The sequence below is a fragment of the Denticeps clupeoides genome, chromosome 3, assembly GCF_900700375.1.
Source record: "Denticeps clupeoides chromosome 3, fDenClu1.1, whole genome shotgun sequence".
Lineage (NCBI taxonomy): Eukaryota > Metazoa > Chordata > Actinopteri > Clupeiformes > Denticipitidae > Denticeps > Denticeps clupeoides.
In genome coordinates, this window is record NC_041709.1 from 1598043 (window position 1) to 1617364 (window position 19322).

The 19322-nt window shown below is 44.5% G+C and overlaps 1 protein-coding gene across 5 annotated transcripts in view; it reads right to left on the reverse strand.

The window, feature by feature from the left end:
* Positions 1-17536, reverse strand: part of palm2akap2 (PALM2 and AKAP2 fusion) — a 66928-nt gene extending 49392 nt beyond the window's left edge. The window contains exons 1-4 of one of the 5 annotated variants that reach the window (XM_028971046.1): positions 17379-17536; positions 14014-14176; positions 13703-13941; positions 7412-7457 (exon numbers count right to left, since the gene is read on the reverse strand). In XM_028971046.1, coding sequence (XP_028826879.1) covers positions 7412-7456 — 45 coding nt within the window. In that variant the 5' untranslated portion in view covers position 7457; positions 13703-13941; positions 14014-14176; positions 17379-17536. Of the gene's footprint in view, positions 1-7411; positions 7687-9923; positions 10123-13702; positions 13942-14013; positions 14177-17378 lie in introns of those variants that run through there. The other 4 variants (XM_028971045.1, XM_028971047.1, XM_028971043.1 and 1 more) reach the window with 4 other exon arrangements.
* Between the last annotated feature and the right edge of the window lie 1786 nt (positions 17537-19322).

Genomic DNA, 19322 nt, shown 5'->3' on the forward strand with positions numbered 1-19322 from the left:
CCTGTTTCTGTTATGATTGGGTGGTTATAATTACTCCGACAAGCGCGGTCTTCACACGCTTGAAAAACCATCCCATGGAATGGCAGGCCTTCCCCACACCCTGTGCGTTCCGCTGGGAATACCGATGGCATATCGGTTTCATGACAAGTATGCCGGTGCATGCCGGCGTGAGCGGCTAAATACAGCGCTTCCAGCACACAACGCACATTCTTCGCCAACAGGGGCACGTGACCCGTGACTAACAAGCTCATTTGCCAACGTGATGTCATCAGTCAAGATTGTACTTAACCATAAGCATACATTGCATCAATATATGGCGATTTATTTACTACTTGTGTTGGGTGCAGATTTCATCAGCATTGAAAACCAATCGGTGAGCTACAGGGTCCAAGAAGGTGAAGATGGGCACTATAATAAATAATAAATGTTAACCAGTTCGCTCTATACTGTACAGAAGTACTTTGCCCAAAACTCAAGAACAAGTGACAAAAGCCTGGATCTTGACCCGTGATATCGTGTGATTAAATTGTAAAAAATGAAAAAACAATAACTTGAAAAAATCTAATTGTGTAATATAGAGTTTCAATGGACAACTGCGGCCATCAGGCAGGAGATACAGGAGCATTTAAACAAGGGCCAACAGACTTAATGACATTTAATCCATTTTTCTACCTCCAACTTGTAATGATCCGGTCTGGAAGGGGTTACGTTTCACGTTGGTCCTGTGTAATGTTTCCTAATCGTGTTCACCTGCGTCTGATTGTATGAAGCTGCCCATTCGTGTCTGGTCACCGTTGGGTCATTGTTACATGTCACCTGTCCACCTGCTACCGGATGTCTCCCCTGTCCTGTTCATCACAGATTAAGCCCCGGTTTCGTGACGTCATGCGAATGCGTCCTTCTTCATCGTCAAGTCTAGCTGTCATCTCAGATCACCTGCCTCGCCATGCCAAACGGCCGTGATACAACTCAATTTCTTTTCCATGTGCAATAAGGTTTCTACCTCACCCTTTAAACTGAATTTTTTATTCGGATCATATTTTCTATCATATTAATATATGTCTATATTTATAGCTTTTTTTGCACACAGTATTTAAGTACAGGGTGGTCCATTTATATGGATACCCCTAAATAAAATGGGAATGGTTGGTGATATTAACGCCCTGTTTGTGGCACATTAGTATATGTGAGGGGTCAACTTTTCAAGATGGGTGGTGACCATAGTGGCCATTTTGAAGTCGGCCACTTGGATCCAACTTTTGTTTTTTCAATAGGAAGAGGGTCATGTGACACATCAAATTTATTGGCAATTTCACAAGAAATTTATTCTTTCATGAGTTATTTACAAGTTTCTGACCACTTATAAAATGTGTTTAATGTCACCAACCATTCCCTTTCCATATAAATGGCCCACCCTGTATATGTCTCTGGCTCAGGGACTGCACAAAATTTCATTGTACTGATTCTCATTCTGATTCTGAATTCAAACCAATCAGGGTTTGGGTTTTGCCCTAAATCTACATTGTAGTATGTGTATAAAAATCTATACATTACTACGTCTAGCTAGTCTGCCATTTCAATCATGTGGTCCAGAGCAACCATGATGCTCCAAAATGGGCAGCGACGTTGACCTCATGTAACTGCAGCCTCCCACACGCCCCTCTTTAACAGTGGGCCAGCTAAAACTACACGACACATGAGGAGTGTGTTTACGCCGCTGGTTGCTGTGCGCCGAGACCCTTCTGGTGGACGCTGGCGTAATGAAAATGCTCATTGAGAGGAGCGCAGCGCCCTGTCATTGTTCACTCCTCCTCTTCACTCCCCCACTGGCAACTATGCTGACATTTCTGATGATATGGTCACCACCACGTCAGTAACTACTACTCCCTAGTAGGAGTCTGGCGTCTTGGCATTTGCCACCAATCTGCCGCTATGGTGCTACAAGCACATTTGACACTTTTGGCCTAAGACTCTTCTGATTGCCTCACCCAAATGATGGAACATTCTTCCAAATTTTAAATAAATCTGTTGTTCTCTTTAGTACACACACACACAAACACACACACATACATTAAATATTTAGTGTCTTCTCTGAGTATCACGGACAACATGGAAGGCAATTCCCCACGCCAGTGCTGACCTTTTATCAAGAAAAGTCACGGGCACTTGTCCCACAGACAAAATTAGCGGGAGCACCAAACGTGCACTTTATCTGTACTGTCTGTGCCTGTCTGTGACTTTCACTGTTTCGTGGTCCAGACCTGCGCCTGGGAGTTCTAGTCATTTCTCATCTAAAAAAAAAAACACATTTAATAAATTGTTAATGAAAGATGTAGAAGATGTTTAGTGCTCTAATAAAAGAGCTGCTGTGACGTTTCTCGTAATGGCCTGGGTATCAAAGACATGCTTGGTAGTGCTGCCGTTCTAAATATTTGGACGGGTTTATTTAGTGCTGGCCAAAGCTCCAGAGGATGCGCAGGTCCAGGCTCATGACAGACACATCAGCTGCTCTCCTGCTTCTCCACCAACACCACTGGCCCAGACCTCCTGCTTTATATACCGGTACAATTACGGGGAGCTGTCAAAACCGTGCAGTTACATAAACTAGACAAAGCTATGACGCATCACGTTAAAATGGTCACGTTAAAGAGAGAGGATCTGCTGTTCTAACATCTGACACACATGACCACATGGTAGATGAATAGAAATCAACCTGTGGAAATTTGACACTCACTGTGCCTTCAAATTAATTCTGGTATATTTGAAGAGTTCCAGGCTCTACAAAAGGGGCTCGGATTGGAAAAGATATATTTTAAGTCGCTGCAAATCCGGCGCTGAGAAGTAAACAGGCCGCGGCTTGAGGGCGGTTGTGGTGCAGGAGGGATTCTAATGGTAGGATACGGACGGTCTGAAAGCGGCATCGGGAGATGGCGTCACGGTAAACCGCGCCACCACACATCCAATCAGCGCGATTGCTGCTAATCGCAACAATGCCGGCAGAAAATCTGCCAGCCATCGGCGGCATGCGGCAAATAGTTCCATTCAGTCTGGGACACGGTTTCATCGGTAAACACGACACCCGAGCTATGCCCCTTAAGGCTGTTTAGCCAAAATAAATGTCAGGACTGGTTCGTGTGAGTAAATCATGGGAACTAGTGGTTCATTGGTATATTGCCCTCGACGTCTTCCAGTTGCCATCAGTTCAACCCTATTTTTAGACACATTGTGCTATATGGTAATAAAGCTGCCGTGATTGTGGGAAATTTTTGCATTGGCTCTTCGACCCTGACTAATGTAGGCTGCAAATTTGGTGTTTTATTGCAGGAAAGAACAAGACTGGCTGTACCGGAGACTCGCTGGGAGAGAAAAGCGCGTGAGACACGCCGCCTCTTTAGAGGGCCCCGGCACAGAGCTTGTTCAGCACTTCTATATCGGGAAGAACTTCTTCGCAAACAAATCCTCGGAGCCACGAAAGAACAATAACAGCAAGTATCTAGCATCTCTGCGGGGCTTACGAGGAAATAAGCAGAGAGTGTCCTGTCAAGGTCAGACTCCGGATTTCGACCGCATTAATTGTACTCGGAAGCCTGCAGTGCCCCAGCAAATACCAACGCTCACTGCAGCCAGAGGGAAAGGCTCACGCATCAAACCGAGATGAGCTGAGAGCAATTTGTTTTTTTATTCCAGGGCTTCAGTTTGTGTATGGTGGGAATCAACAGAGACGGCATTCTGCACATTCCTTCAAAAAAGGTCCCAGTAATGCTTGTCCATAGTGCTAACTGGATATATGCATTCCAATACTACTTCTGCACAATAAATGAGACGCCAAACAACAATTTTCTCCATAAAAATGCAAACATATGCAACATTGCATGATGCTCACTTAGTCAACTTAGCCCTCTAGTCAACCCGTTGCAGTCTTATGAGGGGTCATGTGCTGACTCCACACCCTGCCTATGTGAAAAATTTCTGGTCATGCCAAGAGTGCAGTTTAGGGGCTTTGCATGCCATGCTTTTCCCATGCATGTTCCACATCTGAAGAATCGTCCCTTCACAGACCGTGAAAATCTCCCTTAAATCTCCCTGTAAATAGTGGCAAACAGAGCTAAAGCATAGTGTTAAATTTTCATTCACTAGGATATTCAGGATATTTTGAGCAAATGACAGAGGGACCTGTGAGCATCTTGCGAAACTTCAGTGTGATGGAACCAAATGACCTGTAGAAGATTTATTTATTAAAATAAATATATAACACACCATTGAAATAAATAACCATTAATTTACAATTACAGCATTTACCAGACGCCCTTATCCAGAGCAACTTACAATCAGTAGTTACAGGGACAGTCCCCCCCTGGAGACACTCAGGGTTAAGTGTCTTGCTCAGGGACACGATGGTAGTAAGTGGGGTTTGAACCTGGGTCTTCTGGTTCACAGGCGAGTGTGTTACCCACTAGGCTACTACCACAGAGCCTTTATTAACAGGTTATGCATGATTTTTAACATCATAACAAATGTAGTTGACAAAAACAGCTGTCAGCAGTCACAGGACTGGCAAAGGCCGGCAAAGTTATGGAGTTACTACCATGCAGCCGCGCCTCATTCAGCTATGCCAGAGTGCCTAAGGCAGCTGCTTCCAGAATTAGCCATCCATCCCGTAACGGTCAGCCAGGCCTGACCCCCACAGAGGGAAACCAGGGCCTGACCGGGGACCAGCAACTGAGACGGCTGGGGACCTTCTGCCGCGAACGAGTCAGAAAGGGGCCCAGTGTCGGGAACTGGCCCACGTGCTCACTCCCCCGCCAGGCGTGGCCTACGACAATTAGCAGCCCGCCAGCTCGCTTTTAATCAGCGCTGCAGAGGTGGCTTCCTTCACCCGGAAGCCGCAGGCTTGGGAGCTCGCGCCAGGACCCTGGCTGTGGTCAGAGGCTGGGTGCTGAGCCTCATTCTCCCACCATCCCTTTCTTTCATCAGCACACAACCTTTGTGAAGTTCTTCACCTTGGATAAAACTTTTCACAATCTGAGCATTGGAATTACCATATGTTTTAACGTCACAATAATAACGTCACAAATGCCTTTAGAATTAGAAGACATGTAGCGCTACTTCAGTCTATATTAGCCCCAAAAAGTGAAGCCCCAAAAAAGCCCCAAAAAATTCCTCCAAAATACAGCTTTCCATCCTGCTCAATTCCAAAAGCAGAACCGCTTCTGGACAGGTTGGTCAACTTCAAGGAGGCCACAGGCCAAGCTTGAGTGGAGAACATGGGAACGGAGCAGAGCCCAGATTAACTACAAGGTTGGGATAAAACAGATGTTGGACTGGGACAGCAGCGTGAAGCCGGGGCCTGTGAATCCTGTGCACCCCCTGAACCCTAAGCGGTATTCATGCGCTCACCCAATTTTCCCGTGTCAACAAGTGCCAGCTGGCCCCCGCGAAATGGACTGTACCTACTGTACGGCTATGGATGAGTGATGATATCATTGTTCTGCACTTGGAAACGTAATATCGCCAGCTCGGGCCTCCTAAAATACATGGAAATCTTTTAATAATTCATGGCAAAATTGTCAGGCGAGTGGGCTATGAAACGACGACCCGCCGAGTCCAGCCGTATTACATTGCAGACCTCGCTACTGGTGTGGAATCCTCAGTAAACCGTTACGTATCGAGGCAGAGTGGCTTCAGGAAAAGTAGTGAACAGACATCATGTCAACACAGGTACTTCCACAGAACCTCCATCTGCAGAACCTCCACTGACTTACTGAGCAGGGGTATTGTGGTCCAACACCGGTGCCACTGCCAACAGGTCTGCACACTTTCCAACGTTGCTGCTGATTGGCTGTCTCATGCTTTATTAAAAAACAAGCCTTTTTGCTAAATTGAAAACAAACCTGCCCGCAATTCAAGAATAAGCATCCCGCTAGCAACACAGCGGTGCCTTTTATTAATGCAAATAATAAATTGCTCCTACGTAATTACATCAAATCTAGCGTATTATTAGCTAACAGTAAGCTTTGCTAACTCCACGGGCGCCTGTCATGGCGGCCCACTGCTCACAGAAAGGTGATGGGTTAAATGCAGAGGACGAATTTCGTTGTGTGCACCGTGTGCTGTGCTCTGCTGTACGTCACAGTGACAAAATCCATAACTTTTACTTTAGTAATAAATCAACTGACAACCAAAGCTCAAAGACGTGGACTAATGAAAAAAAAACTATGAAATTCATGGTTTATATGAGAGAAATCAACTAGATAAAACTGGGTCAACTGCAGCCAATTCCTTTTCTCACTCTTGTTAGAAAGAAAGTGGTGAAATTGCAACTTTGAACTCATTTAAACAATATGAACAGAAACACTATTTTTGTCATCTCTGATGTCAAATCTTAATAAGAGAATTATTAATTGCTTAGTACAGTTCATGGGTGCAACCGCTTTTGAATGTTTAGATAAAATGTACAGGACATTAAAAAAAATGCTTGGGTATTTTTGGACTGAGCTGTCCAGCAGCACATATTTTAACCGCTGCGTGATGTCATTTCCTGTTCAGTGCATTTGATTTTCGAAATGCCTCGATGGGTGCTTCCCAATTCCCAAACCCTCAGTTCATTTAGGAGACTAATCTTCTGCCTCTGGCAACCCAACTTTAATTATTTATGCTTCCCCGTCTACACAGGTGTGCATTTGTGGAACTCCAAAGTGTTCTGAATCAAAGTAAGAGAATGCTATATAATAGCAACATAAAATTGTGAAATAATTGAACACATTTTGATATACAGATCATTGTTGTGAAATATAATAGTTGCATTATGAAATACACACATATAAAATTATGAAAGACACACATATGTGTGTGTGTTTGTGTATATATCTGAAAGCAATATGTTTCACAATAATTAGCTGTAAATCAAAATGTGTTATTTCCAAGTTTTATGGTGCTGTTATATATCATCCTTTTATATATTCATGTTTTTACTTCATTATGTCACGTTTATGTATTTAATTTTGATTATTAACACCGCGGAGTTCCATATGCAATTACGGGAGCTGTTCCCACTCCGCACTTAACCTTCAGCATGGCGTCTGCACCTTAAAGTCATTAACGCGCTCAGATGCCAACCCTCGGCGTCTGCTTATTGAGGGAAGGTGGCTGTAAGTGACTTTTTCCCTGCTGCACATGCTGGCTGGCAGATCCTCCGTTTGAGTCAAATATACGTTGGAATTACGGGGATGTGAGTGGTGGCCAGAATGGTTTTTCCATCTGTCGCTCTCCACTTGTGAGGGCAGCGAAGCCCTGGCTTCGACCGCGCTCACAACTGCAGCGCTCTGCTTCACAGCTGCCTGCGAGCTGAAGTTCTAATGCGCCACACGTAGAAAGCAGAGGAATGGAAGAAGAAGGTAAACTGGGAACTTACCGCCAGGGCTTGGAGCCGCTCTTTATGAAGCTCAGCCTCAGCCATCCTGGATGAAAAGAAACACACACACAAGTGTTGCAGAGCTTCAGTGGAGAGTGGAGAGGTGGCAGTAACAATCCCAGTGTGTGTGTGTGTGTGTGCACAGCACAAAAACAGTAGGTGAATGGCAGGAAGACACACACACACACACACACACTCAGCCCTGATCCTGTGCTGTAATCCAGTCAGTATGAGGGAGAGTGAGTTGAAGGCAGTCCTTCTCATTCACTGGCCATGTGCCTCGCTCTCTCTCTCTCTCTCTCTCTCTCTCTCTCTCTCTATCTCTCTCCTTCTCTCTCCTCCCTCCTCTCCCTCCCTCATGACCATGTATGTGCAGGGCTCACAGCAGCTGGGACGGGGATCGCTGACACGGTTATAGGTTGTCGACCTGTCGACGAGACCCGACTGGCCGCGTGAAGGGCGCGGCGAAGCCGAATCTGATCTTTTCTGCACACAATTATTACCTGGGAAACAACATCTGTAATATTCATTTACAGTGGATTAAAATGGCATGCTTTTCTGATGAAATATGAAACATAATTTCCTTTCGCTCCCCTTTAATGTGACTTATTACCTGTTGAAAGGCAATATGTACAGAACACCATACAATAAGCAGGTTGCATAAGTATGCACACCCTTAAACTGATACTTTGTTGAAACACCCTTTGATTGAATTACTTCTTGGGCACATTTGACACTCTTTGTAGAGTTTCTTACAGACTTTGATACCTTGGCCGATGTGAAAACGCAATAAATATCACAATCATAAAAAGTGTTGAATTATTTGTAACCGTAATGCTATTCAGCTGCTTAAAAAAAGTAAATCTGAAGTGTTGCGTGTTACTTTATACGTGCTTCCACACTGCTGGCACACATCTGACATCATGCCCTGGAAGGAAAAGAGGGAAAATTTTCTGCGTCACCTTCCGCAACTGGTCCGTCTGCAGCCACTTTTACAAGTGAAGCAGGAGCAAGGTTCATTAGTGTGGGCGTGTGTGCGGATTGAATGGGGTGTCCTGTTGCCCCACTTTCCCCCACCAAGCCTCCCGTTCAGTCTGGCTCCTCTGGAAGGGATGCTGAAACTCCTTATATGGAGAAAAGCTGTGCTGCCGGTTGGACTGGTGTGTGTGGAAAAGCTCAGGGGAGCAAGAAGAAATGCGCTGAAAGCATCACTGTGCCATAGAGTAACATGCAACTTGCAAGCAATACTCAACCAGTATGGATTGTTCTATTACATCCACAATGGCTTACATATTTAGACAAATTAGACAAATGCCTTATGCTGTAAGTGCTTTGTAATTGGGGTGGTAGTAGGGTTATTATTGGGGTAAGTCAATGCATTAGGGCTTATATCAAAGTGACACAAGTGCAGCCAACGTGATTCCTGATGGTTCTCCTACAAACAACAATTCACGAGGAGGAGAGTGATTCTAGTCTTTTATGTTTATTAGTGACAATAATGACCAGAAAATAGAATCAGCTTTAGAATCAGCTAACAAAATTATATAGTAACAATGTATGAAATGTAATAAGGTGGAATTTGCGCCAATCGAAATGCCAGTATGGAACTTAACAACTGGTACAAGAAAAACCTGCAATGTTATGTGCCTGTATGAATTGTATGAACTAACATGAAGACGACCTTGCATGACTGCCATCTATTGTGATCAAATGAGACGGACAGCTCAGCTCAACCACCCGTTGCTTACAACGGCACTAAGTGATGGTTGCCATGAATAATTGAGCGCCGAGTCCATTTTGCCGGAGCGCCCAGGAACCGCATTGGGAGGAATGCTAAAACCTGGGACATCTAAATATTGTCTTTTGTATGTTCACTGCCTCCAATGCAGCAACAGACTGGATCATGACTCCCTGACTGGCACAAACCCCCACAGTCCCCACTTGACCTTTGGTTCGGGTGACCGGAAAAATCGGAAAAATACACTGGAGTTTGTAGCCCCCTGTCTTGTCAGCCGGACAGAGAGATTTTGGCGCTAATCCTCACTTGGTGTGTCAGATATGAATGTGCCTGAGGTCTGCTTGGCCTGTGTGCCATAAACTGTAGCAGTTCCCGGCGTTGGTGAATGGAGGAAATGCCTGGCTGTGCACGTAACAACTGGAAATAGGCTAAAAGCCATTGGACACACAGCACTGCAGACTGCTCCGCCTGGCTCGGGAGGTCTCCCCGGTCCCCAGGGTTGCCCTTAAATCACTCGGCTCTTGTGTCATTAGCATTCGCTCTGAGCATTTCTAAATGCGTATCTGAAGAAAAGAGACTTAATGGACCAGCACTAAATCTACACATGCACTGAACATGTAACAATTGCTTAAAAATAATTATATTCATTCTACAGGTATCATCATAATTTTTTTTATATTAACCCTTGATGTCATCTCGAATGAATTTCAGTCTGTGCCTTTGAAACTGCCCCGTCTTATGATGTCCCTATTTTTTTTTACGTTGCAGCCCTACCTCTGCCACACTCCAGTGTGTCCAGCCAACCCTCACCACACCATTTAGACGTCTATTGTCCCCAAGCGACGGCTTCTGGGACCAGTGGATCAGCGGCGTCTCTGCTGGAGATCGAGGGCCGCAGCGTCATCAGACGGCATGGCAGACAAAAGCAACTTTGTTAGCGGCGCACAGTGACCTCATCCCTGAGTGTAATGGCTTCCAGATGTGCACCGATCTGTGAGCTGGGAACCCGAGAGCAAATAAACATGCAGAAAAAAGAAGGGGAGAGAGAGAGAGAGAGAGAGAGTGTGGGTGGGGTGGGGTGGGATTATTGCCCCTTTAAAGTCAAACAGATCATTAGTGAGGTCCTGCTCGCATTTTTGACTGTGAGGAATGGAATTCCCCACATTTAGCCAAAACATTGGTGCTAAACTGCTAAGTAAGGCAATACACCCCCCACCCCGTCCTCTCTCTCTCTCAAACACACACACACACACACATACACTGAATGTTCATCATTGCAGTCTTGTTGAATGGGCCGTGGCTGACTGGACAGAGACGTCATGAAAATTAGTCACGAATGGTCATAAATAATTTAATGGAGGTTTGAGAAGTCGGGGTGAAGGGTTTATGTCTGTTTGAACCCAAAGGAACTTGTGATGGAACAGCAGAAGCTTATAAGCTTGACCAGAATGGATGTTGGATCATCAAGTGAAGTGAAAGTCATTGTGATATACAGCAGCACAGGGTGCACACGGTGAAATTTGTCCTCTGTATTTAACCCATCACACTGAGTGAGCAGTAGGCAGCCATGACAGGCGCCCGGGGAGCAGTGTGAGGGGATGGTGCTTTGCTCAGTGGCACCTTGGCAGATCGGGATTCGAACCGACAACCTTCCTTGGCCAGTGGTGGCCTAGTGGTTAAGGAAGCGGCCCCGTAATCAGAAGGTTGCCGGTTCGAATCCCGATCTGCCAAGGTACCACTGAGGTGCCATTGAGCAAAGCACCGTCCCCACACACTGCTCCCCGGGCGCCTGTCATGGTGCCCACTGTTCACTCAGGGTGATGGGTTAAATGCAGAGGACAAATTTCACTGTGTGCACTGTGTGCTGTGCTGCTGTATATCACGTGTGACAATCACTTCCACTTTTTTCTGATTACAGGGCCGCTTCCTTAACTGCTGCCTAGCGGTTCTGAACAGTCCAACCCCCCCAAAAAAAATAACAGTGCTAGTAGTGATCACCACTATTTACTGCTTTCATTCTCCCATAATAATGCCCACACTATCCAAACAGAAGTTCACACAAATCACACACATCAAATGTATGACAACTGGCCGTTTTTAAATAGACAACTCTGTAATGAATTCTCTGAACAGAAACTTTTTTTTTCATATTTGGTGGCAATGTCTGTATTGCCTCTTGGTTTGCTTCTGAGTGCATTAATGAAATGGTAGCTAAGAAGGCACCAGGACCCTGGTCACTGTTCAGCGTACGAGGAACGAGACTCGCTGTGAGGATGAACAGCCCAGCCGAGCTGTGAAGCGACGTTAACAGGCAGACAACACTGCACATCTGGGCTTCGTCCCACCGAGGCCACTGGGCTCGGGCTCTGTGTTTATGCTGGGATTTGCTCTGGAGGTCGTCAGCGCTCTTGGCCGAGAAGCCTGCCTGCAAACCCGGTGTAAACATACACTGGCTGTACACTTGCACTTCACCAGATTTAACTCTTGTCGTCTCGGATTATTAGCTCAGAGCTTCATGAGTGCGCCCAGCATTTCTACTATGGCAATTATGCAAAAATATGCATTGAGTTTAAAAGCATTACACAAGACTCCGGACAGGCTAGTGTCCCATCAAATTTATCTTCTTTGTTAACTAGCTGTAGCTGGTCTTATGAGGTTAGCACTTTCATGTCTGACATACTTTCTACCTGAATCAGCAGCACACTTGAAAGTCTTGGCCTTTGGATCGATATTTTTCCCCTTTGTGCTGTTAGCAGTGGCTGTAATGAGGTCACATGATAATAAACCGGTTTCAGGCCCAGGTATGACTAGTGATCTGAAATGAGAGTTTTAACGACTTGCACCACACGCTGGACACAATAGTGGATAATCATTCCATTGTGAACAACGGCCACTCAGCACTCGTATGCCAGCAATAAAAGTGGATTATAAGACCAGGGTACCTCAGTTCACTATTAGTACTTGATTTTCCATCATGTTTCTTGGTTTTTCTGCCTTAAAGCATCTGTCTGGACTCAGACGTCCCCCTGAGACTGTAAGCAGATGCACATCTGAAAGAGGAAACCGTAAATCTCATTGCCGCCCTTGGAGAGACCTTGAGGACACCTCCTGGCCCCAAAGAGCTTGTCTCATATCCCTTGAAATCTTGACTTCCACCTGCCGCAAAGTAAGTGTGTGAAATGCAATGGGGTCAGTGGTTTGAAACACATCGTTGTGCCAATGCACTCCAGCTGCAGATGTCCCAGCATGCCTTGCATATGCCTCTGATGCTCTTTGAGGGCTGTCAAACCATAAGGTGTTTGTGACATGTGTGTTGCAGATCCCTGAATCAAGCATCACGTGCCTTTTGCATTCCAAGCAAATGTGATTAGAGATCCAGAACATTCCACAAATTCAGATTAACTGCATCAAAATCTTCCCCTCATGATCCATATATTGGTTCCATAATGCCAGTTTATGGAATGGAATTAAGGAAAACTACATTGCACATCATGGAAAACACAATTTTCCTTCAGGTTGCTTAGCACTGGCTATTTTTAGTGCATCTCCAAGGATGGTTAGTAGGATGAGAAGCAGATGTTGTGCATTTCCTTTGGCTTTCTGTGGTTCTCCTCACATTCAAAAAGTCTCCTCAAGCGTCTCAGGAAGCTTTCATTTCTGCACTTGGCTCAGAATTCTGCTCAAATCTAACAGTTTAGTTTGAACCATGCTTAGGCTTTAGGAATTCCCCTTTTACTTGCATTAAGGTCAGTGGTGGCCTAGCGGGTAAGGAAACAGACCCGTAATCAGAAGGTTGCCGGTTCGAGGTGCCCCTGAGCAAAGCACCGTCCCCACACACTGCTCCCCGGGCGCCTGTCATGGCTGCCCACTGCTCACTCAGGGTGATGGTTAAATGCAGAGGACACATTTCACCGTGTGCTGTGATGCAGTGTGTCACAATGACAGTCACTTCACTCTTACTTTAGAAACATCTAACATTTAACACTTCCTCTCACATTGCCAGGGGTTGGCTCCAGTTCTAAAAGATGGCATCTATGACTGACCACACCCGTTTGGAAAAAGGGACTCAGATGGCACAGAAAGGGTGACGCCTGATGTGACATCAGTCCGACGCTTTTAATGTTAAAATGCTGCCACCTTTTAAAAGTAAGACCCCACACCATCATGCTTAAGTGTGAAGCTATTTGTTGATATAAAGGACCGCGTCTCTGCATGCGATGTCTGTCTGAAAGAGACAGCACAGGCCTCCCAGCTCCAGAGACACGCGGACAGACAATGGCTCCACATTCTGCCGAATCAGTGGACAGCCTGTCAGCAGCCGTGCATGCAGCACGCTCCCAGAACCCACCACCGCCGCTGCTGCATCACCCGCCCCAGCTCTGACATCCGCAACTAGCCTGGAAAAAACTAGCCGGCCACACCCACACGTTCACACGTGCGCCTGCGGCTCAAGCCCCCTGACGGAGACGGCAGCTTTTGCCATCCCTTGCAGCGGTCGCCATGGTAACCCTGCCATCAGGGGGAGAGATGGAGAGAAAATGAGTAGCACTCACTGTACTGTCGGCAGGGTGGTCTCCGCGGAGGTGTGCCTGGTGATGGCAGCCTTCTATACCTCTTCTCCCTCGCTCGTGCCTTCCTGCCTCACGGGAAAGGAAAAGAGCTCCCCCTCTCCTCTCCTCTCCTCTTCTCTCCTCTCCTCTCGTCTTCCTCCTCCAGCCGGCAGGAACAGTCCAGTGCAGCGGGTTTGCTTGCGGCTCACATCTCTTCAGATCTGCCTGCTGGAGAGGGAGGGCTGTGGGGAGAGAGGGAGGGAGGGTCATCGCAGCATTATGTGTCTTTTTATTGGCAAAGACAGCGTCCTCACCTTGAGACCCCCAGTGCCGGGATGTAGAATCAGGAAGACGTGCTATCAGGAGCCGGTGACCCCGGAGCTAATGGAGGCTCCCTTTCTTAATCCCTTAAAATGAGTCTGTCATGCAATTAACAGCGGCCAGTCATCGTGGCCGGGCGCCTTGTTCTGATTTAACCTGTAACAGAGTGACACCAAGCCGGAATTCCGCATCGCCGGTTTATGTTACAGATCAACGCGCGGAATGTTTCTAATTCCCAGAGATCCCAGCCCTGTAAACTTCAGTCAGACCAAAGGCTTGGAACCAACGCCGCTGCCGGAATGAGACAAATAATGGCCTAATGAATGGCATACGACAGAACGCACGGGAGCCCAAACACTGTCCCTGTTTACTATGCATAATTAAACACCGACATTCATTATTCATATGCTTTTCATCATACCACAAAAGCCATGCAGCAGAGCAGTCAAAATGTGTCTGGGTTGGGTGGCCTTGGAGGTTCATAGCTGTTCTTTACACTCGATCCAAAGGTGGGTTTTTTCTTTTTGTTGCATCCATGTACTATTTTTTGCAACCATGTAAATTTTTTCCTCGTCAAGCTCCAAGATTCATGATACACTTATTAGAAAAAATTAGAATAATAATAGCAACCTATTTATTTATTTAAACATATTTTTTACAGAAAAGTCAAAGTGAAGTGATTGTCATTGTGAAACACACCACAGCACCAGGGGGCAGTGTGTATGGGGACGGTGCTTTTGCTCAGTGGCACCTCAGTGGCACCTTGCCGGTTCAGGGATTCGAACCAGCAACCATCTGATTACGGGTTTGTTTCCACTAGGCCAACCATTACAGAGAATATATTTAACATATCTGTAATATATATTCAGTCAATAATAATAAACAAATAAACTAGGTGATGTACATGGTTTAATATACTTCACTATAATATCTAATATCTAAATGACTTATATTATTTCACAGCCTCAGTCTACATATCTTCTGAAAAAAGAACAGAATGGCTTTATCAATGAATGTAAGTGGGTTTATCTCATCACACTTAAGGATTTAAATACTTAACATTTTTCAGATAGGAAGCATCTGAATGCAAATACCAGCCAAGCGTGGACACTATACTACATTGATTAGTAGCTCATTATTAATTTATTCAAATTATTAAATTATTCAGTTCCCTTGGTACCTTTCATTGTGGATAGTGATTTTAAATGATGTTTTTGCATTTAGAAAGTGTCACTTGTCTTGAGTTTCCACTCCTAATCACAGTCTAATTTGAGTCTTTAACTTCTTTATATATTTTCATCTTTCAGAATCTTTGCTTCTATGACATTTTGTCATAGCTGTTGCTATGGTGTGAAGTATCATATTAAAGCTGAGATGTGGATAGTAATTCAGAGATTTTAAATGCTCAGGGCTGCAGCATAATGTCCATCAGGGGACCCAACGGCAGCTGGTTGCAGGTGGCTGGACAGCCAGCTGTCGCCTGTCACTCCACATGTCCAATCAGAGCTCAGCACTCAGCCACTAACCTTCGGTATAACAGTGCTCACATAGAGTCAGGGACAAAGGCACGTAATACAGACTTATGATTTATAACCCTGAAATCTTGGTAAATTTAGCATATTGTAGCATTCGCAATTTGTACTATTTCATGCATCTAGTTTGATGTTTATTTCTTTATGTGTGAGTTTGTATGCAGGAATGCTGCGGTATGTAAGGTTTGCTCCTATGAATCTCTCCTGTTTCCTCTGTGTTTTCTAGCAGGGGTCACAGCCAAGGTCTCAGCCAAAGCAAGGGTGTTAAAATGTTGTGCATGCTGCAGTATCGCACACTCGACTTCGGCAATCTCTAAACTCCTTTTATCTCGTCAGTTCAGAATGTCTTCTACTGATACCTCCAAGCTGAATGCTTTCTGGTTGACACTACACAGTAAAAATGCAGTGTTGTTTCAGAGTAAACCTATTTTAACCTAGTAAAGGCTGTAAAGCTCTGCAGACACGCTACACAGTGTGGATTAGTAACATTTTAGTGTTTTTGACACTAAATAGAGTAGAATTAACTGGCTGTAGAGTAAATTTTACTCTAATTTTTATCTGAAAGTAAATTTTATCTGAAAATAAGTGTAAAATTTACTCATTTTTTTTTACTGTTTAGAGAGTCATCAATATTAGCCGCCCATATGATGTACAAAGTTTATTCGCATTACATTTATATTTTACATTTAGAGCATTTATCAGACGCCCTTATCCAGAGTGACTTTCAATCTGTAGTTACAGGGACAGCCCCCCTCGAGACACTCAAGGTTAAGTGTCTTGCTCAGGGACACGATGGTATAATATTGCTTATATCAGACATACTGTAAATTCAACATATATTCACTTATAAATTCACTTGTACTTTGAGACTACCATTAAAGATGCAAATCAAAATTAATATCAATAACATATATTTGTTTCAGCTCATTTTGATGAGATTCGATGTTTCTTTGTTCCATAGTTTTGTGTTTTTGTTCTGCATTTTCCTGGCTTATTACACTGTTTACTGACCACACAAGTTGAAAAATACGTTATAAGCAAACACCACATAATTTATTGTTTAAAATCTATGCATTAGAGTTGGCCTCAAAATAACTTTTTTGTACGGATGTACTTTTTTGTGCTTAAATTCATTAATTTCCTAAATAAATAATTCCATTTCGTTTTTTTTTATTTAGTGTCTAATTCATGTATACTAGGACACAACAACAGTGGTTTGGTCCAAGCTGTGGTCATATTTCCTTCTGTTGACCATTAGAGCATGTTTCTACGAGGCCCTTTCCAAACCTTGCCAAGTTGTCCCCCTGTCTGGTCTAATGTGTTCCGTTCGTTCTGCAATTGGCCTTGATTAGCATACCCTGAGCAATATGTACCCAGCATTAGCAGTGATTAATAGGTAGTGGAACCATGGATCATATGAGGTTGATCAGAGGTGAGGTTGGTTGCGGGACAAGGGCGAGACTCACTGACTGCAGCTGCTGCTGGCGTGAGATTGTACATCAGTCCCTTACCTTGTGGAAGCAGCTAATGAGAAACAAGTGAGCCAGTACCTGCACACAGAGTCTCTCATTACATTTTATTTGGATCAACTGCAGCCCGAGCATGCTGCTCTTGGACATGGCAATTTGGATTAAGAGGTGGCCTGGACCCCCAAATGATCTCTATTCGTAGAGCTAGGAAATGACAGAGAATGCCTTCTGAGCCTGTCATAAATCTGATTGAATGCTGTAGAGGCCATTAAAGCAGGAATGCTGGTGTAGCAATCGGGTCCTTAAAAACACAGACGTCACAGATAAACCTAAAACGCCTGGGCCGACGGTACTCACAGGTCCCTGATAATCTGCCGTCCTTTAGAGTCCATGCTGATACCTGACCCCATACGTCTCCAGGGACAAACACCCAGATGAAAACCTTTCCCTCGATGTGGACTGTCGATCTGGAACTGGACTTGGCTTGGCCGTGTGGTCGGGGCACAGAGCTGGACGGTGCATTCCTGAGCCTTCGTCATTCGCACTGTGACTTGGTGGGCAGGTTTGTGTGTGTGTGTGTGTGTGTGTGTTTCCACCAGTGAGAGAAAACAAAAAAAAAAACAGATGAAGGGGGCATGAGTGACAAGGCCGCGAATGGAGAGCTGCAGGAATCACAGGGCGAGACAATGTTTGCTTTGTTGCCCATGATCTTTTTAGGAATTCCCCCTGTTCACAGTAAAGGCTGCCTTTCAGTGTGTGTGTGTGTGTGTGTGTGTATGTGTGTGTGTGTTGTACAATGGCCCTTGTTCTGTCATCTGCAATTCCCTTGTGAGGTCACTGCTATTTCAGAGCTGAGTTCCCATATGCAAAAACTTAAACAGGCAGAAAACACACAACAGAACACAATCGAGAGGCTGAAGGGACTAGAGACAAAGACAAAACCCCATATCAGATCTATACACAAATTCATACTAACTTGACCTCTGAGCCACATGAGTTAATTATTAACAGGCTCAGCACAGACACACAGAGATCCTGGGGCAAATGTCAGAAGAGAACATGTGAAGTAAGTGAAATAGAATAATTATTACATAAACACTGCATTGTAGGGAGTTCTGAGCAGGTCAACAGGGCAGATGTACCCTGGGAGTCTGTGAAAAAATGTCCTATAGGAACTGAAAGTGTGATGCATGGTGGCCACCTAGTGTACAGACCATGGAGGTTCACTGCAGACTGCTCTCCACCAGCACAGGAACAGAAAATGTCATCACATTATTGTAGTTAAAACAAGGACATTTATGCTGTATTCATAACACAGAATTAAATATGTTTATTAAAATGGCTATCCAGTATCTCAAAATAATAATAAAATTGTCACAACCATGCTGGCATGACGAGGCTGGTGAACAAACGTGATGACTAGGAGGTGACGAGAAGAAAGGACGCAATTGCATGACATCACGAAAACCGGGGTTTAATGGTGAGGCACGGGACAGGGGAGACATCCGAGACTCTGGTGACCATGGAACATAACATCAAAGACCTGACGGCGAACAGAAACGAACAGGGCAGCTTTATACATTCGACACAGGTGAAACGATTAGGGAACATGTCACAGGACAACATGACAAAAATAAAACTATAATAATACATTGTAATAAAACAACAATACAATGCATTCACAAATATAGTATCTCACGAGAGTTAGTACAGCCCTCACACATTTACAACACTGTAGATATGACACTTTGATGCAATGTAAAGTAGTTCGTGTTCAGTTTGAATAACAGTGTAAATTTGCTGTCCTCTCAGCACACAGCCATTAAATTCTAAACCTCTGGCAACAAATGTGAGTATACTCCTAAGTGAACATCCAAATCGTGCACATTATTGTCTGTGTGTTTCTTTATTGTCATGACCCGAACCTTCCCTGGCATTCCGTGCCAGGTTTTCCTAGTGTTCCGTGTCCCGTGTACCCTGATTTGCCATGATTGTGCTGACCTGTATGTAGCAATTTACCTGAATCATCATTTATCATCATCATCATCATTTATTTCTTATATAGCCCAAATCACATACAGTATGTCTCAATGGGCTTGAATGTGTCTAATCCGTGTGCAATCATAGTCAAACCCTTGTTCCATTTTTCTCTAATTAAACCCTTGTCGTTTCCATGGAGTTGTATGCATTCCTGCAAATTTAGACTGTTCTACAGGCTGTACACTGACTGTCATATGTTCAGTGTTCTCACAAGGCAAGATATTATAAAATATTTACAAAACAGTGAGGAATGTACTTACT